The sequence below is a fragment of the Lethenteron reissneri genome, chromosome 58, assembly GCF_015708825.2.
Source record: "Lethenteron reissneri isolate LAM-NWPU_2019-01 chromosome 58, ASM1570882v1, whole genome shotgun sequence".
NCBI classification, from domain to species: Eukaryota; Metazoa; Chordata; class Hyperoartia; order Petromyzontiformes; family Petromyzontidae; genus Lethenteron; species Lethenteron reissneri.
In genome coordinates this window covers 7,433,554-7,456,560 of record NC_083836.1, presented here as the reverse complement: position 1 = coordinate 7,456,560, position 23,007 = coordinate 7,433,554, and the positions used below count along the sequence as shown (strand labels likewise).

Below are 23,007 nucleotides of genomic sequence, written 5' to 3'. Positions count from 1 at the left end.
GACACACACGACTTTCAGGGTGCGTACGGCAGTAAACGACTGAAATAATAAAGCGGCAATGCTGTGTAAGGAACGCCTTAGACCCGCATTACACATTTGTGTAATGCGAGCGTAAACACACAAACACACACGAACACATACACAATACACACACACATACATGCAGACACACAGACAGACACATAACACACATACATACACACACATACAAACACAGAAACACATACACACACATACATAGACACACACATACACATCCACAGACGTACATACACACATACATACAGGCACGCAGACATACACATAAACACATACAAAAAAACCCACATACATACACACACACATACATACACACAAACACATGCACACACATACATACACACATGCATACAGACACACAGACATACACATAAACACATACACACATACACATGACCCGGCTTCGCCCGGGACTTGGATCCACCACGGCGGCAAAACCGACATACATACACACACAGACATACACACAAACACATACACACACATACATACACACATGCATACAGACACACAGACATACACATAAACACATACACATGACCCGGCTTCGCCGGGGACTTGGATCTACCACGCCCAGCCGCCTTTGTCTCCCAAGTGCTGATGTTAATACGCCACACCAGTTACTCGTTTGAGGCTGAGTGGACCTAGGGGAGGTTCAAATAATCGTCACCGGTGGTGGCCGTGAGCGGGAATGGAACTGGGTTCGCCGGGTTGTTAGCGCAGCGTAGCGTTAAGCACTACACCCACCGCTCCTCACACACCACACACGCACAGACACACACACAGACACACGCAGACACACACAGACAGACACAGACAGACACACACACAGACACACAGACAGCACGCTAAGCACTACACTACCGCTCCCCACACACCACACACGCACACACACAGACACACACACAGACACACGCAGACACACACAGACAGACACAGACAGACACACACACACACAGACAGCACGCTAAGCACTACACTACCGTTCCCCCTACACAACACACGCGCGCGCGTCCATAGGTACACATACACGCGCTTGCTGCAGACACACACGACTTTCAGGGTGCGTAAGGCAGTAAACGACTGAAATAATAAAGCGGCAATGCTGTGCGAAGAACGCCTTAGACCAGCAACACATTTGTGTAATGCGAGCGTAAACACACAAACACATACAAACACATACACACACATACATACACACACATACACACAAAGACATACACACAGACATACACATACACACAAACACACACATACATGCACACAAACACATACACAATACACACACACATACATGCAGACACAGACAGACATATAACACACATACATACACACACATACACACACATACATAGACACACACATACATAGACACACACATACATACACACAAACACATGCACACACGTACATACACACATACATAGAGACACGCAGACATACACATAAAGACATAAAAAAACCCACATACATACACACACACATACACACAAACACATACATACACATACATACACACATACATAGAGACACACAGACATACACATAAACACAAACACACATACACATGACCCGGCTTCGCCCGGGACTTGGATCCACGATGCCCCGCCGCCTTTGTCTCCCCAGTGACGATGTTCACACACGACAGCAGTTACGCTTTTGAGGCTGAGTGGACCTAGGGGAGGGCCAGGTCCGTTTCAAATAATCGTCAGCGGTGGTGGGCGTGAGTTGGAATCGAACTGGGGTCGCTCAAGCAGCTTAATGACTGTTTGTACAAAGAACATATAAAGAATCGATTATAATAACCAGGCAAGAGTCCACATTATAGACTGCCAGTACACGCACTCAGCTTCATAAGCAGGCTAGAGTGTACATGATAGAGTGGCAGTACGCTCACCGAGCTTAATAAGCAGGCTACAGTGTACATGATAGACTGGCAGTACGCTCACCCAGCTTAATGAGTATTTGTACAGTGAACATTAAAGTAATCGATTGTTGGCGCGTTGGGTTTAAAAGTAATATTAATAGCACACATTGTGGTGGGGGTGTAGTGAAGAGTAGGAAAAACTTTGATGAATTTACCTCAGAGTGGCGTGGTGGGTGTCGAGGCCTAGTAGCGTGCAAAGCCTGCGGCCTCGCCTAAAATTGTCGGCTTGGAAGAGGCAGGGTACGGGTGGCGTTCCTTCCCCCCCCCCCCCTAGCGCTCCAACAATACTGTGTAATGGCTATTATTTAATTAAATACGGAGCTTATGAAAGTGGCGAAGGCGTGGCTAGCCGTTGGCAGGGGCAACCGCCGTCCAATGAAACTGCAGCCCTTGGCGAAGGCGTGGCTAGCCGTTGCCAGGTCCAATGAAAGCGGCGAAGGCGTGGCTAGCCGTTGCCAGGGGCAACCGCCGTCCAATGAAAGTGCGTATGGGCCAAAGTCCACACACACACACACAGACAGACAGACATGAACGATTTTATATATATAGATTGTACTCACCGCAGAAAACTGTAACGACACGACCGCACTCGAGGACAGCTGGTGCCAAACTGTGCCACATGCCCTCCCGCATTGCCTTGTGGGAGCCTCGGTACTGATTCTATTGCGATGCCTACGTCATCGGAATGGGAAAGGGTTAAGTGGCCTGCCAATGAGTAACCGATCAGTTCCCTTTAATAAAGCAGAAACTGCCAATGTACAGAAACAATAATTCACACAAGTATCGAATAAAAGTCACGTAATTTAATCACTTTTGGTGTAATAACAATTCGGTTTATTTGCTTTTTTTATGCAGCTGAACACACAACAACATGAGGCAACTGCAATTGCAGTTTTTAAATCAAGGATTTACAAAGAAGAAGTGTTTTAAACGCAAATAACTGAAGAACAAATGACATCACAGTGCATTGATATGCGAAATTCCATGAACACGGTTTCAGTTGGACTGCCTAAAAAAAACCACAAACAGCTTAAGCCCTGCATGTTACATCAATAAAACGTTTAGGCACAACGGTAGTTGTAAAATAAACAACAAAAACAATCTACTTTTTAAAAAATAATTTCTTCAAAGTGTAAAAAATGAGGCATGTTTTTTTGTTGTTGTTAGTATTCTAGCAACGAGCATACCATAATTGAGTGATAAAACACGTATTTTTATTTACCAAAATATAAAAGAAAAAAGGCCACAAATAAGTCAAAATATATTTTTCTTTTCTTTTGAAACCTCAAATGTTGACCGTAACAGCAATGAGTTTAAATATGCACGAGTAAACACAATGGATGAGTCCAACTGGAATTCGTTTGTAACAATCATTGTTAAGATACAATGCATGGAAGCTCGGATTATTCATAACAGCCACTGCAGCAGTCGCATCCTCAAGCAATCAACCAACCCCCAATACATCACATTTCTTTGCCATTTCACAGCACCTGCCTAATCAGAACCGGGTTCAATTACGATAGTAATTGTGGAAGTCGTTTAGATTTTCGAGCGGCGTGTGCGGTTCTAATTTCCGCTAACATTTTTGTTGTTTTTTTGTTGTTGTAAATTAACATTGGAGCCCAGGGTCGATCTGCCTTGATACTTTTAACACATGTAGGGCAGTCAAAATAGAACACGAATATATATCGTCAGTGCCGCACGCTTTTTCATTTGTATTACTATTAATTTCCCAAGTGTGATTAAAATTGTCTCATTTGATAACGAGTACATTTGCAGAAAAGTCTGAAATGCGGTCTCAGTTGCAAATATCTCATCATTAAAGTTTTAATCCCCATCTTTTCATTTATATATTCAATTCCTCGTGGAATTTTTGTGCGATTGTGATGTGCCCTTAGTGTCATACACATACTTTCTTAACAATTTATTTTCTGTACATTTTTAAATTTAGTATCCAATTTTTTCGGGTTTTGAATTAATAACGAAAAGCTCTGCGGTATTTGTCATCAGCCGTGAACCATCAGCTGCTCCCCAAGCCATCGCCATTCCTGACGGGACGCAACAATCCATCCCGGCTTCCTGCTTATCGGCTAATTTCATCATTCCGTCTCCGCGGCGGACGTGTTTTCGGGCGCGTCATCCCGTCTAACGACGACACGTCCTGTCCAAGCCCGCTTCTGTTAACAGTCAACACGATGTCTCTCACTTGCCTATGTCCTCTGATCCACGTGCTCCTTAATCTGCCTCTGCAATTCCGGGCATGCACCTCTGCTTGCTTCTGCAAATCATTCCCAATGATCTTGGTGAACAATGCCACACACGCGCTTGTGATTAGAGGCGACCGAGTCTGAAATGAGTGATGTGTTGATGATAAGTTTGCAGCCAGCAAGGGCACGGAAATAATGAATACCTTCATATCCAAAGGTCTCCAGGAACAGACGTATGAAATGGATGTTACCATTTTAAATAATGCGTGACTACCATAATGATGGGATAGTGCGTTTAAAGTGAGAGGTTAACATGCAAATCCAGGACACACAATCTGACACTGTGCAAGTTTAGGAAGAGGGAAGACATTGATGATTGAGTAGCCAAACAAAAGAACGAGAAAAGAAATCAGATAAACCAACACAAACGTGATTGACGGAAAAATAGCAAGCAATAGGAGCGTGAAGTCATCGCAGAGGTTGACAATTGGCAATTTATAAATGGGAGCTCTTTGGAAAAAAAGTATCCCTGCAGCATGAGAGATATTTGTATTTCGACCGCAGCAAATGTCATGTGTCCCAGGAATTAAAAAAAATGCTCTAAGGAAGTTCTAGATGTCAGAATTGATCGGAGTCAGCACAGCCCTTCAGAGTGTGAAAAAAATGAACGGGAAAGCGCCAAAACTATGGAGATCATGAAAGAGGCGAGATCATTTGTTGGAACAAATTTTGAAAACCTGATTGCGAGATGTATCGACAGAAACTTAAATGCCTCTATCGTGGGACGATGCCTCGATCATTCGGAATTTCTGCAGCATGTCTGTGCATGTCCTTCAAGTAAAACACATTTTCAGATTTTCATCTGGGTTTTATTTTTATCATAATCCACAAAACACGTGAGTCCTTCTTTATCTTCTTGGTTCTTTCGGTAAAGTCACGTAGAAGGAGAATAATAAAATAATAAAAATAAAACATAATAAAATCATTCTCATGACGTTTCATTCAGACTCTGCCTTCTCGACAGACCTGTTCTTCACCTGAGGACGGCTGCTTGCGTTTTGGCCGAAACGTCGTGAGAATTATTTCATTATGTTTTATTTGTATTATTTTATTATTTTCGTTCTACGTGACTTTACCGAAAGAGCCAAGAAGATGAATCCCTGCAGTCACGAAAGCTTTAAATCGAAACGTGAGTCCTTCTCTCCGTGACTGCATGTCTACGGTGGCGCTGTGAGCTTGCAGCACTCCGCTTGTATTGGAGATTACAGATTAATTGGAGTTGGGGGGCTATAAAATCAGTACCACTTTGAAGGTAGTTGGCAGTGGTCATCCTATGATTAATGTGGAATTTCCACCCAGGCTCAAGGTCACCAAATGAGAGATTACTCAGTTCAGCAAAAACAAACTTTTGACTTTGAGAGAGTAAGAAACACACATCCTACTTCTCGATGTTTCTAGCCTTTGTGCCCTTAGCTCACCCCGTGAGTATGCACCTCCGATTAGCGCTGTTGGCTACGTACGGTGCGAAAGAAGTTCAAGTGAAAGTTATGTTCATCACTGTTTTTTTTTTCCCCCACAGATCTCCCTCGCTAAAGACAGGCGCTGTCCTGAGACGTTCTCGACTGCTTTAATGGAAGACAGTTTCAAAACGAAAAGATCGCATAACGTACATTATCAACGACCACCATCAAACCACGCTTCCCAAAGGCCCCCACCATATCTCCTCAACCTGCTATGCGCTAATTCACCTGGCACCTGCGTACGGGCTGACTTAATAGCTCCATCTCCTCGGGGACTGTCCTCTCACATACATTCAATTTCTTTGCTGCCACTCGTGACATCTTGCCATTGGATATCAATCCCTTCTAGCGATGCGTTCTGCTCGAGACCGCTTGCTTTCGCAACAGTTTGGATGATGTTATTTGCACGGTTGGCTAATTAGCACCGTTTTGGTTATGTACGGTGCGAAAGAAGCTAGACGTGCATACACATATCTGCGCATGCTTTCGAATCCCACGTATTCCAATTTAATGTCTCTAAATGTAACTCGAAGCATGCATCTCCATGAACGTGATCTTCATGCCTTTTTTTGTATATAAAAACAAAAAGCCTCAATCTTAAAGGTCAGATCCACCTTGTACAAACGGACTAGTTACTACGAAGATATATTTCTACTTTGGGTTTGTGGGAGGGTTACAAAAAGAAAGGCACAGCAACATTTCCTGGGCAACACGCGCCGAACCATTACGCCAAGGATGCGTCCCACGGTGTGACGGTGAGCAAACTGGATTTACAATCCAGAGCTCCAGGAGCGGCAGTTAAAACATGTTTTTTAAATCCCCTTCCACCGCCTCTATCCGCACAGCGTTATAACTGAGTTCACGTTAGTCGATCGGGGGAGCAAAATGTGGCTACTCCTGCCTGTTCCTAAACGTCTCGCCAGTGTGGAAGAGCAAACCAAAGTACCCTTTGAAGAGCGCTTCTCTAGAGCTCCCTCTATTGGAGGCCCTTCCGTCAGCAGTGGTGTGAGCGGGAAATTGCAGGGCTGCACCTTTACCGTACACACGTGACATTCATGATCGATTTCAACGAGCTCGCATGCATCTGAAGACGTGCCTTGCATATTTATGAACCGTTTAGGCACTTATTTTGACCAAACATCACTTCGTTTTGCGTTGTGGTGTTCGCCCAGTTCATCGCACACAGGACATGAGGCATTAAAACTGGCTTGTGAACGGAAGTTTTGTAAAAAATAAATTACTTTCATTAAAAACTTTTTTTTTAAATGGATATATTTTTTTAATATAACAACACATCAAGCTGAGTTGGAAACTCAAGCTGTCATACATGTTCTCTAATTTTCCCATCAATGAACAGAATATGTTCGAACAATGATCACCCCACGAGTAATGTGAAATCATGCAGATCTCGGTAGTAATACTTTCTTTCAAAGCAAAGCTTTTTTTAAGTACAACTCAAAACAAAACTGACTTACCACGACAAATCCATCAGCAAAGCTTTGATCAGAATACTTTTGAATACACAAATTTCTAAGTGTTCTGCATGTAAATAAAACAATTTCTGGGCACCAGATGCTCACATATTCTTGGTTCATATGCTCATACAACTGCAAATCATACCAACACATTTTTGTTAAAGCATTATAGGAAAATAGGGTACACAGAATGCTATATCAGCTGTTTGCTTTTCATTCATTTAAACGATGCATTACAACTCGTCTCACAATGCTTTGTATTAAATCGTTATCAAACCACGGTCAGTAAAAAAGAATATGCAACAAATTTGGCATCGATACAAAAAAAATCCATATCAGCTCATGATGAAACTCTGATTATCACGTAAGTGGTAATATATATAATTCCCAAAACTCCTGAGACCAAATCTCCCCGTTAGCGAAGAGGGTCGCCACCTGTTCTGGGTTCATCCCAGGATCATGCTCCTGCTGATGCAGATGCTGTCTTGGGAAATCTGTCCCTCTTCCTGGGACTTTAAAAGTCCGGGTTTATGTCCATTACGAAACAATTTAACACTCAAGACAACGCATTTACATGCAGTTCTGCCCTGTTCCGGTAGCGTGCGCTACTGCGGCCGTCTGGAACGATCTTCTTTCCCATATAAGGAAGCCACTGGAGCTATGACACTTTTAAAACGATATTGAAAACTAATTTCTTTAGAACCGTTTTTTGTGTTTAGTTTGTTGTCCTTCCCCACGCACATCTAGTGAGCACGGCTGGCTACGTACGGTACTAAAGAAGTTCAACATACAAACTACATACGATACATCGCGAGATAGTCATATTCCCACGATACATCCCAAGTGTCCGTACCTCAGAGGTGGCAACCCTAACAGAGAGTAAAGATGGTGACAGCGACTTTTTTTGTTAGCATCTCTGATTGACAGGAACTAGATTTCAAGCTATCAATGCCTAGCACCATGTTTTTTTTGTTGCTACAAATTTATACAAACGTAGAGACAATTGCATTTTAAGAGCAATTTTCCGATAACAGCTGGGCAGGTGGCCCTGTGGTTGTTCGAGTTCAATTCTCAGCCCATAACCATCATTCCTCTGGAGTCAATTAAATTTGAGTGCCACTTTTGTGGGAAGTCGGCAGTGATTGTTCTCACGAATGACTTGGCACCCACCATAGAAATGTGGAATTTCAGCGAAGGCTGCCAACAGAGATGAAAACCAACTCGGGCTCGTGTGCCTAACGAGGCTGCTTTGACTTTTGATCATCAATGTAACAGTCGTGAAATTAATGTTCATTTGGCACAGGTTACTCCGTATGTTCTTAGTTATTCCCAGCACCTCTGCGTCTTCTCTGACCAACCAGTCAACAAGGATAAAAATAACAAAACATCTAATATTTTCTACGCCTGTGTGTACGTACGTATGTGTTTATGTGTGTGAGAGTGTAAACACGTGTGTGGGTACAGTATACTAATTATGTTTATATATAACATAAAATAGAAATCTATTCCACTCAATAAAAGTATCGTATTATCCTTTACACTCGACCGACGTTTTTAGTTTTTTGTGTTCGTGGATTAAAAATGCGTGAAAACAATAAATTGGTTTAAATAATAATCCGACGAATAAAGAAAATACATTTTAAAGTGTTGTCAGTTTGATCTTTTAAAATGTATACCTGTATTTTGCACTTTTTTATATTAATTTAACGCAAAGGATGCTTTTGTTACGTGTACATATTCATGAGTGAATCCCAAAAATATTCAACACCATAATGTGCAACCATCATGACATTTATATCATTTCAACAACATACAATGAGGATTCGCTCCCTCAGCCTGTGGGCTCTCTTCATCGATGATTCTAAGCAGCTACTTGTTGACTTTGCCCGCTTGAACAAATGCTTCTGGGATAATATTGATCCAAAAAGCCAATAAATAGGCTCATGGAAGAAATCATTATTTTACAGATACTCGTCTTTTCCATCTAATATATATAAAACCTACGATACGTCAAGCAGGCATGCAATGAATTGTGCACTTTGTAACCGTGCAGGCCGACCGTTTATGGTGGGTACTCCCAACTCTTTAAAGAAGTCTAGCCAACGTGGAAGAGTAGGCCAAATGCCCTCTAAAGGCGCGGGGGAGGGGGTGGGATGGTCTAGTGGAGATCCTTTTCCCCAGCGGTGGCGAGAGCAAGCAAATGCAGGGCTTCGCCTTTGCCGTTGAGGCCGAGTGCGCCTTAACCGCGGTCGTATGTGCGGCCTTCAACGACGCAGCCAATGCGGGTTCCCTTATGTCGTACAGAAAAAAATGTGGCGCTGTGGTAACAACAAAAAGTGAACTGAGATGTTAGTCAATCAAATGAAGGGGGATGGGTGGGTGGGGATGCTAGTGTCATGTCATTACTCGATCCGTGGCTCGATCGGCGATGAATCGACACGGCGGATCAACCCGCAAATTACGCCACGCTCGCTTTCTGATCGGTGATCCTTGGGCGGTCGTGCGACTTTCCCGTGTTCACATCGCCAATGTCCTCCGGAGAGGACGGCGCACGCCACGGACAATGAAAAATGGTCCGCCGACACCAAATCGTGGCGATGTTGCGCCGCTGCGGCTCAGCAGGCGCTTTGATATTCTGTCCAGATGTGATATGGCAGAAGGGTTTCCGTGGCTTTACTAACGGCACAGCCTCCGTCCACGGTTCTGCATTTACGTGTCAATGTAATGGAAGGTTTAAAAAATAAGGCGGATGATATTACAAACAACAAAAGAGTGTGCGTGCGTTAATGTTGCCGCGCCGTGAATGCACCGCGAAAATATTCGTCAAATATAGTTTGAGAAAATGTGTTTAAAAATGCAATGAAAAGCAGTTATTCAAAAAGGCGTATAACGTCTCAATCTCCCTATTTAACGCACACACCATCCATCTTGTACAGCGTGTTGTCCGACGTTTTGCCCCACGTTCTGGGACCTTCTTAAAAGCTCCCAGCACGTGCCAGAGAGGCGTCGGATATTGTGCCGGACAAAACGCGCACAGTGCAAACCCGAGAGAGCGATACGACACAACCACGAACGCCGTAGTAGGACTCTAACAAAGGGAATTGACCAACCATCGCAAAGCAGAACCCGCAAGAAACGTAGTCTTTGGATTCACCGATACTTTCCGTGGTAATCATTGCCACTTATGCACTGCCGTTAGCGATGTATTGAATTGTCATCCAAGGGATGAGAATGATGTTGACTGTCACGATGGATATAATGAAGATAACGATGATATAAATTACGGTAATAAAGCACAGCAGTTCTAAGGCATCTAATTCAAGTAAAACATATACAGGTCTGTATTGCTACTCTGCTGCCTTGCTTTGTACTTCTCTGAGGATTACACATATGATCAATGTTAACGAATATGGATTGCTCATGGATTTAAAATGCAGGATTCTGAGAAAGCCAAACACCTGTAGCCTCATTCAAATCCAGCGCCGGCTTACACAACACACAACACTCCCTCGTATAGCCTTCACAGACTTTTGGGGCGAGAGCATTTAGCGAGCACCTATGAAGGCCGGCACAGCACACGAGGGGGTGGGTGGCCAGCACCACGCCTGGCCGCATTTGTCTCCCTAGTGGCGATGTTTACTACACACCGCACCAGGCACTCATTTGAGTCGATCTAGGAGAGGCCCAGGAACGGTTCAGATCATCATCACCAGTGTTGGCCATGAGCAGGCATCGAACTCGCGTTGCCGGGTTCGTAGCGCAGCGCTAATAACCGCTGACAGCTTACACACACACACACGTGCGCGTATGTATAGCGCTAGCTCTTATACCCTGCCTGTAAGCTTTCCCTATCACCACACGTAAGTGTCAAGCACAACAGGTCGTAAGGTCAGTGAGAAAGCCGGAGTATGGCTGTTGGACAGGCTTACTGCAATTATAATCACAGGGTGATCCATTCATAGAGACCCCACTGATGTCTATTCAACCTGGTCTCGTGCCAGACGTGATTGGTTACAAGCGACGTCTGTGTGTCGGATTGGTCGAGGATGAACAATTGGGTTAGCCCACACGTTCGCCTGACATAGTCCCCGTGACATAGCCCCACTCACATAGCTCCACTGACATAGGTTCGTAAGCAAATCACTGTGACAATGTTGGACATAGTGTCTTAAGCAGAGTGTTAAAATGTTTCCTTATTATCTATTATTATTATCTGCGATGTTATTGGTGGAATGCACAGAGAGACCTTCGAATAGAATGCTGTTTTTTCAGTAAAGTCTTCCTATTATATTGGTAGAGTATCTACAAACGGATCGCCATGTATAATGCACTTACAACGATAGTTTGACACTCCTCTGGCAACAATTATACAACCGCAACGGCCACGATCTCCATTACATTTTATGTTGTCGGCATGTAACCCTTGAACTTCACCGTCCTCCGAGATTTCACCAACACGGTCGTCGTATCTTCTTGGCTCTTTCGGTAAAGTCACGTAGAAGGGAAGTAATAAAATACCGAAAGAACCAAGAAGATGAATCCCTGCAGTCACGAAAGCTTTAAATCGAAATTTACGGTCGTCGTATGTTGGGGGGGGGGGGAGGGTTGGGTTGCTGTTGCTTACGAGCTTACGATAATCATTCGCTGCTGTTCTTGTCGCATCCTTTACACTTCCTCGTTCGTACCGCTTCACCTTCGCTCTGCCCTCGCTCTCTTCACAAAACTCTTGTTCGCCCTATCAGCCCAGAGGTCGCAACCGGGTATCCGATACCCGTACCCTACCCAATACCTGGCTACCCGTACCCGGCCGGGTACGGGTACCCGTTTGCGACCCTGGTGCGGCCGGGTATGGGTGCGGGTAGGCCGTGAGTCACTGGTGAGTAACCGTTTGTCACTCATTTCCCAACGTCTTGTCTCTTCTCACAATTCAAGTTCTTAGAATCAACCCACCCGCGCCTGCAACATGGCTTCATCCCAGAGGTCGCAATCGAGTACCCGTACTCGTACCCTACCCGATACCCGGCCGGGTACGGGTAGCCGGGTATCGGGTAGGGTACGGGTACCCGTTTTCGACCCTGGTGCGGCCGGGTACGGGTAAGAGATCAAAACCCGTTTGCGACCTCTGCATCAGCCTAAAGGTGGCATTAGCAAATGCCGTGCGACCGTGTGCATGGTCTCCCCATGCCGTGGAGGTCGTGGGAGTTATTTGACCTTACTTCGTGCTGGCCAGAGGGCTGGGAGCATAGACAGGGTGGCATAGAAGTACACCACAACGATATAGTTTTGCTGCAGTGCCACCTGCTCACAACACATGGTTGATGCGTGGTGGTCACTCATCCGAGCATCATCCAGGCCCAACGCATGCTTATCTTCCGTTTAGTCATGAGACTAAACGAACTCCGGGCGATTCAGTAACAGGCAACGTTTGCCATATAATTTGTATAAAATTGGAATAATGTGCACCTAAGAGCATTATTTTATGCATGCTTCGTGAGCGTAAGAATCGATTAATGTTTACTTGCTGCCTGAACACGTAGAGGACGAATAAAAACATCCCGGCTGGTTGTCCCTCTGTTATTTGTTTCGTTTATAGAGGGTGGCTTATGAAGTCCCCGTCAAAAGCAATTCATGCATATCCGTTAACGGTGGTTGACAAAGAAAAAACGACATTTCAATTCCATTGCTAAAGGTTTGCAGTCACTTTCAGATCTAGCTCGCACACGCCTCAGAATCGAATCAACATCCAGATTTTTTTTTTTTACCCCTTGTGCTCACACACACAAACACGTGTGTTGTCCCCACCAATTTAGGTTGTTGTTGTTGTTGGTTTGGAGCAGGGTTCTTCATCTTTATCTTCTGGCAGGCTACAAACCCCCCCAAAAATAACCACAAGGTAGAGCTTTTTGTTTTTGTTATCACCGTCGCTCGGCGGTTTGCGTCTCCTCGCACCGTCACCGTCACAGCCAGGTGATGAGGCTGTCTCCCCTCACCGTCACCGTCACAGCCAGGTGATGAGGCTGTCTCGGTTGCCGTGGGAGGCCACCGATCCCAGGACGGCCTCGACGTCGCCCAAGATCTCGGGCACGAGGGAGTCGCTCAGGCTCGCCACCAGCTCATCGCTGTCCATCGCCATCGACTCGGGCTCCAGCAGGTCCGGGAAGACCAGGCCTGGGCCCGAGTGGGTACCTGGGAAACGGAAGGGCAAAGATGCAGCTCCGGTGATTGCTTCGGCTCGTAGGTCGGCGTGCGCCAGACCCCCTTCGGCTCTCCCGACACCGGTACACACGCAACGCCGCGCATCACATGACGTTCGGGCTTGGGATGAGTTGGTCGGAAGGCCCCACAAGGACCGGTTCGCATATTTCTCTTCCTACTCATAGTAGGCCCACAGATTGGGATTCAAATGGAGGCGATGGGGCCGGAGATCGCCAGCCACTGATGCCGCCACTTCCCCCGGCGCTCGCGCGGTAAATGCGTGTTTCGTTCGGCACAACGTCCAACGTTTTTCTTGCACGTGCTGGGAGGTTTGAGGTTCAAAAAAGGTCGCAGAACGTGGAACAAAACGTCGGATATCGTGCCGGACAATACGCTGACAAAGATGGATGGTGTGTGGAGTTAAATAAGGAGATTGAGCTGTTATAGTTTTTTTTTATTTAGTTATGACCGCCTTCCATAAACTTTCGTGTATTACAGAGGTTTTGCACTGAACTAAGACTGTTTCCTTTTTCAGAAAAGGGTCCTTGCCTGTAAATAATTGGCAGTTCACCAACATTGGTTGAGACGAGGCCGATTCTGTCGATGACACAGTGAATGTTGAAACCACTCCCGAATTTGCATGCATTGACCCGACGTCGCTAAGTTGTACGAACAGAAAGCCGCGTGGCCAAGTGGAAGTGAAACAAAATACTTTGATGTTTTGCGTGGAGATGCAGGTATCCGAAGGAGACGCTGTTCTATTTTTTTAAGATAAAAATTCTCCAGAAGGTCGCCACCGAATGGCTATTTTGTGAAGTGTATGGATATATTGTTGGGGGACAAGTGATGTTAGCGAGCAGCACCTATGAAGGCCATCACAGCACACGAGGGGGTGGGTGGCCTCCTGAGTGCTGATGTTTACACACCTCACCAGGTACTCCTTTATGGCTGAGTCGACCTAGGGGAGGCTCAAAAGACTGGCTCGTATTGGTTGTGAACAGCAATTGATCTCGGGTCGTCGGCTTTGTAGCACAGCGGGAGGGGGGTGGGCTAACCGCTACGCTACTAAGACAAATATCCCCCATATAGCCTTAACAGACTGTTGGGGCAAGTGCTGCTAGCAAGCACCTATGAGGCCAGCGCGGTACACGAGGGGGTGGGTGACCAGCATCACGCCCAGCCTCCTTTGTCTCCCCAGTGGCGAGTTTTACACACCGCACCAGGCACTCATTTGAGGCTGAGTCGACCTATGGGAAGCCCAGGACCGGTTCAGATTATCGTCACGGGTGTTGGCCGTGAGCAGGAATCGAACCCGGGTCGCCGGGTTCGTAGCACAGCGCACTTACCGCTACACTACAGCTCCCCATACTGCTACATGTACAGACATAGACAAAGTCACACGTGCATGGCATCGTTTAATTGTCTCACCACTGGATGGGTGGTGAGCAGACATAGAACACGGTCCCGACATGGACTGCTGAGAGGGCATGGCACACGGAGTGGCCATGGACTGCTGGCTGCTCACAGCACACGGAGCCGGATTGCCGGCTGTCGGCTGGCCCATGGTGGGAGCGCCAAAGTGGCTGCCAGGACATGGGACAGGAGCCGCACCTACAGATAGGGCAACATCGTCATCGTCCGTGTTAACAGTTAGATCATCATCATCATCATCAGTGTCACCGGGAGAATTGTCGTTATGATTACCATCGTTTTTGTCAACAGCGGAATTTATCGTCATCATCATCATCATCATCAACATAAGCAGTGTCACCAGGAGTATTATAATTGTCGTCATCATCATCAAAATCACAATCATTCGTAATTAACATCAACATCATTATCAGCAGCACAAAGAGTCACACAATTGTGTCACCAGCAGTATCATCATCATCATCAAAATCATTATCATACATGTCACCAGTGGCAACATCATCAGCAGCGACAAGAGTCATCATCATCACCGCTAGTCATCAATAATTTCGTCACCATCATCATAATCAGCGTCGCCATCATCATCATCACCACGTCCATGATCATGAGCGGCAACAAGCACTGATGTTGACGTTGTCAATAATTTTCGATTTAAAGCTTTCGTGACTGCAGGGATTCATCTTCTTGGTTATTTCGGTAAAGTCACGTAGAAGGGAAATAATAAAATAATAATAAAATATTATTCTCACGAGGTTTCCGCCACAACGCAAGCAGCCGTCCTCAGGTGAAAAACAGGTCTGTCGGAAAGACAGCGTCTGAATGAACACCACCAAGCTTGGCAGCGTATATTTTTTTCCCTTCTACGTGACTTTACCGAAATAACCAAGAAGTTTTCAATAATGTCGATGTCAATGACGATGCTTCCATTGCTGCTGCTGCTGCTGACGACAAAGACGGTGACGACGATGACTTTACCGATGACTTTACCGGTGACTTTACCGTGACTTTACCGAATTAACCAAGAAGTCAATAATGTCGATGTCAATGACGATGCTTCCATTGCTGCTGCTGCTGACGACAAAGACGGTGACGACGATGACTTTACCGAATTAACCAAGAACTCAATAATATCGATGTCAATGACGATGCTTCCATGGCTGCTGCTGCTGCTGCCGACGACAAAGACGGTGATGACGATGATTTTACCGATGACTTTACCGATGACTTTACCGATGACTTTACCGAATTAACCAAGAAGTCAATAATATCGATGTCAATGACGATGCTTCCATGGCTGCTGCTGCTGCTGCTGACGACAAAGACGGTGATGACGATGATTTTACCGATGACTTTACTGGTGACTTTACCGTGACTTTACCGAATTAACCAAGAACTCAATAATATCGATGTCAATGACGATGCTTCCATTGCTGCTGCTGCTGCTGCCGACAAAGACGGTGACGACGATAAACGATGAATACGACGATGACAACGCGTCCGCCGCTGCCAACGACGACTACGATCACAACGATGTTCGTTGTCGGCGTCGCAATCGCAGGTGACGACGCTGCTGGCGGTGACGGGTAGCGACGGGCAGTACCGCGTGCTCCTCACCTGTGTCCATCTCATCCAGGCTGCTGAGCAGCTCCTCCGGCGTGCGCGAGAGGCTGTAGTTGCCCATGCCCAGGCCGCTGTCGGCGCTCGCCTCCCGCGAGTGGAACGGCCCACTGCTGAAATCACAAATTCGGACGGTTAGAAGCAGGATCGCGGTGTCTATTTATACCGGAGGAAATCCGATGAGCTAGGAAGCTCTTGATTAGAAGCTTTCGTTACCGCAGGAATCTATACTCTTTGGTTCTTTCGGTAAAGTCACGTTGGTATAAAATAAAATACATCGCGACGTTTCGATCGCAACACGAGCGGAAAAAATATAATCCAGCAGTGGAACTGCTGCTCCACCGCCTGAGGACGACCGCTTGTGTTGCGCTCGAAACGTCGTGATTTATTTTATTTTATACCTACGTGACTTTACCGAAAGAACCAAAGAGTAAAGAAAGCTCTTTTTCGCAAACGTCCCGGAGGGGGGTTGTCGGGACGTGACATCACGGCCGAGCGGGAGTTTGCGCCTTGTTGGAGAGGTTCGAAACGAGCAGGCCACCGTGCTTATCGCTGCGGTGGCGGTGGTGGTGATGCGGAGGGTATGAGCTGTGTAATTACGGCCCCGTCTGCTTCACAGTGATGAAGTTCCCCCGGCGCAATGCACACGAAGAGTAGGCCGTGATGGTGCGTTGTCGGTGTCACGGTCCAAATTTTTTTAATAAAGATTGTTCGCAAATTACTCGATTGGGAATCTATTTTGCGATATTTATCCCTACTGGCAGAACAGAACCATCTGTGAAACATATCGCCATCTGTGAAAGACACTGCGCCAGGTGCTCGTTTACGGCTGAGTCGACCTAGGAGAGGCCCGGTTCAGAAAATCGTCACTGGTGGTGGCCGTGAGCGGGAATCGAACTTGGGTCGTGGGGTTCATCGCGTAGCACGCAAACCGTTGTACTAATACTTCCCACTCGCTAACATAAGACGAAGACAAATATCCCCCCGTGTAGCCTTAACAGACATGTGGGGCAACCGCTGTTAGCGAGCACCTATGAAGGCCAGCACCACGCCCGGCCGCCTTTGTCTCCCCAGTAGCGATGTTTACACACTACACCAGGTATTCATTTGAGGCGACCTAGGGGAGGCCCATGACCGGTTCAGATAATTATCGTCACTGGTGTTGGCCGTGAGCAGGGATCGAACCCGGGTAGCCAGGTTTGTAGCGCAGTGCACTAACCGCTACAAAGACAAAGATCCCCACTACACACACACACAACCACACACATGTGGCCAACACCACGCCCGGCCGCCTTTGTCTCCCTCGTGGCGTTTACACATCGCACCAGGTACTCATTTGAGACTGAAGTCGACTTAAGAGAGGCCCAAGACCGGTTCAGATAATCGTCACTGGTGTTGGCCGTGTATGGACACACACACAGTGTATGGACACACACACAGTGTTAGAAGACACACACACAGTGTTAGGAGACACACACACAGTGTTAGGAGACACACACAGTGCATGGACACACACACAGTGCATGGACACACACACAGTGTTAGGAGACACACACACAGTGTTAGGAGACACACACACAGTGTTAAGAGACACACACACAGTGTTAGGAGACACACACACAGTGTTAGGAGACACACACACAGTGCATGGACACACACACACAGTGTATGGACACACGCACAAGCATGCTAAAAGTATCCAGGTGGCCCAAAGGGCGAAATGCTGTGCCAGAGACACTGAGAAGATGGTCATACACAAAGGCAGAGACGAACACTCACTCGCAAATACATGTACCGTGTACACACAAACACAATATTAATCATAATTTACATGTATGTTTAAGGGGCCTTCCACTAATTTCTCAAGCTAACAACAACTTCAACCGCCATTTGTCACAAAATGACGGTGTCACAGCCGCTTGTGCCAGGCAGGGTGCTGTTTAAGGCGATGTGAAACAGCAATGGCAGGTCACAGTCGAGATTCACACGCTGTGGGCTAACTGGCCGAGGTAATGCCATCACATCTTGGTGCGTTGTGCCCTCTGGGTCAGCGAGCTTGTGTACACACACACACAGATTTGTACACACACAGAGACTTGTACACACACACACTAAAGGTTTGTACACACACCACAGTTAATGCTGTACAAACACAATGTTATTCAATGATCACTCAAAAGGTTCTCCAACTGCCGTTTACCAATTACAAACCATTCTAATCATGACAGTCTATCACGCATTTAACAAATAACAGGTTGTCAGCCACACTGAAAATTCAATTCCTTGAGCTACGAAATGATGTCAATTGCTCCAAAAAACATTTCGCAAAGTACTAATGTAATGGATCATAGCTTTTCTTTTTTTACAAATGTAATTATCCACTTCGAATTTCATGAACATTTCAAGGGAATAAAATAATTCCGATAATCACAGCAACAACAATATTTATCAACTCAGATGCCAGGTTTACCTTTAGATCTTATACGTTACGACACCGTAATATTCCAATATTTGTGGCACCCCCTTTAACAAGTAAACCGTCAGTGCCACTTGAACCACTGTTAAGTATGGAAAGGGGCTGACGGGCATTGTGCAGTCAGCCCTTGACAGAAACCCGAGTGATGGAGGAGTGTTTTGTTGTTGTTGTTAAAGGTACGTCCGATGAAATGAAGGATAATGCCATTTGGTGCTTTTGGCACCAAAGTCGTGGAACAGCTTACCCAGCAATTGTAATTAATGCGCCCAGAGTTGATAAATTTAGGACAAAATGCAGGACAAATTTCGATTTAAAGCTTACGTGACTGCAGGGATTCATCTTCTTGGTTCTTTCGGTAAAGTCACGTAGAAGGCAAATAATAAAATAACTAAAAATTACAAAAATAAAACATAATAAAATATTCATAATCAACGTTTTTGGGTTTAGATCGCGTTATTTATAAATGTGTCGTAACCCTCCACCACCCGACACGGCCAAACAGTTACGACATATTTATAAATAACGCGATCTAAACCCAAAAACGTTGATTATGAATAACATTGGTCGCGAAAGCCTACGTGTTAAACATAATAAAATAATTAAATATTTTTTTTCTTCTTTTATTATGTTTTATTTTTTTTATTTTATTATTTCCATTCTACGTGACTTTACCGAAAGAACCAAGAAGAAAAATGCAGGACGTTATTTTAACGTGGCGTGCAATAACTCCGACGGATCGGTGCCAATGACGAGCGGAGACCCAATCGTGTCTTCGCTTGTCGATGTTGTTCTCTTGTTTGTTGTGCGGATTGTCTATCTCACGTTGTTTCGGAACGTACCACTTGGGCCTGCAAACCCTTCACGTGGAAGAAATTATCTCAAACGCTGGGTTTGCTCTGGCTGCTCAAGATGTACTCCGTCGTCGGAGCGGTTTATAAATGTTAAACGACGATCATTATATCCTCAAGCAGAAGATTAGTGCCGGATGCAGCAATCACATTTGCAAATGCGATTTGTAATTTGATCCTTACCCGTGTATCGATAGTTCAGTGTTAATGTGCCATTAACATTGAGGGACTGCGTGTGGTCTTGGTGTGGTCTGGGACTGTTTAGTTTTTTTCTATTCCTTGCCCAAGCTCGATAATTAAACGCTTATTTAGTTATTTCGTTACATGGTTACCCTTTTCTCTATTTGCTGTAACCTTGCTGACCCCGTGTGCCCAGGCTGGACATCTGTGAAACAGTCTAAAATATAGAACCCCGATTCTGACGACGACGACGACGACGATGACGATGATGATGAGGAGGGTCACCTGGAGAGGAATGGGTCCGAGGTGCTGCTGGGAAGAGGTCTCGGGTCCGGGCTGTGCGTGGGGTTGGTGGGCATCTGCGCCATCGGCTGAACCCCCTCGCGAATCATCAGCTCCTGCAGACACGGTGGGAGCGGGGGGGGGGGGGGGTCAGGCGTAGGTTCTTCATCGGTGACTCCGTCGTTCTCCGACAGCGCTCGGGGTTTTCTACCGGCTGCCGCTGCGTGTGTGGTACAACCGGATGACAACGCGTCATCGCCGTGATTGTGACGACGATGACGATGATCGTCAATAACGGCAGCAGTACAGCAGCAGAAGAATTGTCATCGTCGTGTCCATCAGCAGCAGCAATGGAAGCATCGTCATTGACATCGCCGTCAATCATCATGGTCAACATCAGTACCTGTTGCCGCTCATGATCATGGCGGTGATAATGATGATGATGGTGACGCTGATGATACTGATGGTGATGCAATTATTGATGACTCTAGCGACGATGATGATTGTGATGACTATACTGAGCTCTGCAGCGACGTCTCCAGGAACGTCATCTGCACCTCCGATGAGCATCGTCGGCTACGTACGGTGCCAAAAAAAGTTCAGGGTAACATCCATGTTTTAGCGATTTTTTTTATTGTATCAGGTAAGGCCCACTGAGCTATATAGCTCTTTGTCAGAAGAGACCTGGTCACAAATGATAGCTCAACTAAGTAGTTCATCACGTGGAAATGTTTAGCAACCAAATGCTCTGAACATGCGTCGATTCTAAATGTGGAGGGAAAAACCGGAGGCCCCGGACAATAATCCACGCGGCCACAGGGAGACGTGCAAACAACAAATATACAGCAGCAGGCGTCAGGGTTGTGATGCAACCCACGACCTCCTGCGTACCAGGCGAGGTAGTTAACATCTCGCTACCACCGTGGCGCAATACGTGGGACGTCACGGTTCGGCGCTTGACTCACGATCGGAACACCGCGGGTTCAAATCCCGACTCGGTTCGTCGCCCTCCTGCAGGGCTCGTTCAAAGCGCGCACCGCGGCTAGTGGGAAGTAAACAGCGGTGAACACTGGCCCACGCTCGCTTGCGCAGGAAGACACCCCCCCCCCCTCCACGTGCCAAATTGCGCATCGCACCGAACCTCGCCGGATCGCGGAAGCTAAGCAGGGTTGAGCCTGGACGGTGCTTGGACGGGTGACCACCACTGTGCACGGACAGGCTGTCACAGGCTGTGGGGATGACATGCTCGACAGCAGGGACCAGTGCATAAGAATCCATTGTTGTACTGCTCTTCAAGTACATCTATGTTCACCCCCCACCTTCACCAGCGTGCTGCAGAGGCCTTCATCCACCAATTGACCGACAAATGGCTGCGACTTGTCCACATCAGTGCAAGGACTCTCCTCAAAAACTCGATATGTCCTTCACGTTTTTTTTTCCTGAGCCTTTCCTGGGTAAAATTAACGATTTTAACATTTATAATGATTATTATTGAAACAAAATGTATTTTCCCCTCGACGCGCATATCCCCCCACCTCCCCCACACCCCCCCCCCCCCCCTATTTGCGTGGCATTTTAAGATGTAGAGCAAGCGAACGCGTGCACGCGTACAGGGAAGCCATGTGTGAGCATCAGTATGCGTACGCGTGCCGGTGGCAATGTGTCGACGTCAAGGAAGTCAATCCCCCATGGCTGGTCTCGTAACTAGGCCGTCATCCAGCAGTGGATTCACAACATGTGCCTGTTTATAAATAAAAAAAATCTCCATCACCTGCACGGTCCTCCAGTGGACAGAATCACAGTTCCTATGATCATTGTTGTTACATTGTTTTTATAGCTTTATTTTGGTGATTTTTAAAACGGTTTGGTCTAGCAATGTTTGTTTGTTGTAGTACAGAGTCAGCCTGATAACTTTAATCTACATTGTCTTATGGTTGTTATTGTTTGACTTGCATCCCACTGGGATTTTTGCACACAGCGTTGAAATGCGGTGTTTTTTCTGGAAGACTTTGCTGTTTTTTCCTGGATTTGTCTGTTGCGTGTAGTCACTTAATATGTTTCTTGTTCATGTTTCTGTTTGTTGCGGTTGCACCCGAGTCAAGAGCCGCATGGCTCGTAGGGCTATACCTCATAAATTAAACTGAAAATTGAAATGACGGATAATGTAACACCGGTTGTTCAAAACTGAACTAAACGCGGGGGTTAATATTTGTGGGCTTTATTTTCCCGCCACCACAACAACTATGACCCTGAACCTTGCTGCAACCGGCGGGGAGGGCAGGGGGCGAAATCTGAGCGCTTGAAGCCAAAAAAAGTGCCCCTTTGCAATTCCCCCTCTGCAACAAACCCACGCCAGCGACCACCACGACAGCTTACATGCACACTCAGGAATGTGGAATGAGTGGCCAGTGTCCGTCTAACGTTTTTTATTTTCTGTCGCGCACTGTACATTTTTTTAACGCAAAACTTGGAGAAAAATGCAATATTTCTGCATCTCGCAACTTATCGTCGTCGCGATCGAGAGACGAGGCCTAAAAGACCAAAAAAGTGTCGAACCAACTTCGTGCCGTAACTCCACCGGAGCAATGGACTGAGAGAATAAAACACATCTGTTTGTGAGCTGCTACGCCAGTAGTTTTAACTGAAGGTTGGGGGCTGGGCAGAGCAAGCTGTGGCATGGATACCGTGCAGGTGATAATGTTAACTATTTATACGTCAATAAAAAAACACTGTTCATCCGGAAACATTTTGAAAATGTAATTTTTTTCTCAGGTTCCGTAGTGTAAATTGCAGTCTATTATCCACTGTAG

At 46.1% G+C, this 23,007-nt stretch overlaps 1 protein-coding gene across 1 annotated transcript in view; it reads right to left on the bottom strand.

The window, feature by feature from the left end:
• Positions 1 to 2,754: 2,754 nt before the first annotated feature.
• LOC133357619 (transcriptional coactivator YAP1-like) overlaps positions 2,755 to 23,007 on the bottom strand; it is a 66,136-nt gene continuing 45,883 nt past the window's right edge. The window contains 4 exon segments of the mRNA XM_061575661.1: positions 2,755 to 13,354; positions 14,792 to 14,974; positions 16,409 to 16,524; positions 20,201 to 20,313. Of these exon segments, the coding sequence (XP_061431645.1) occupies positions 13,167 to 13,354; positions 14,792 to 14,974; positions 16,409 to 16,524; positions 20,201 to 20,313 (600 nt within the window). The 3' untranslated portion in view covers positions 2,755 to 13,166.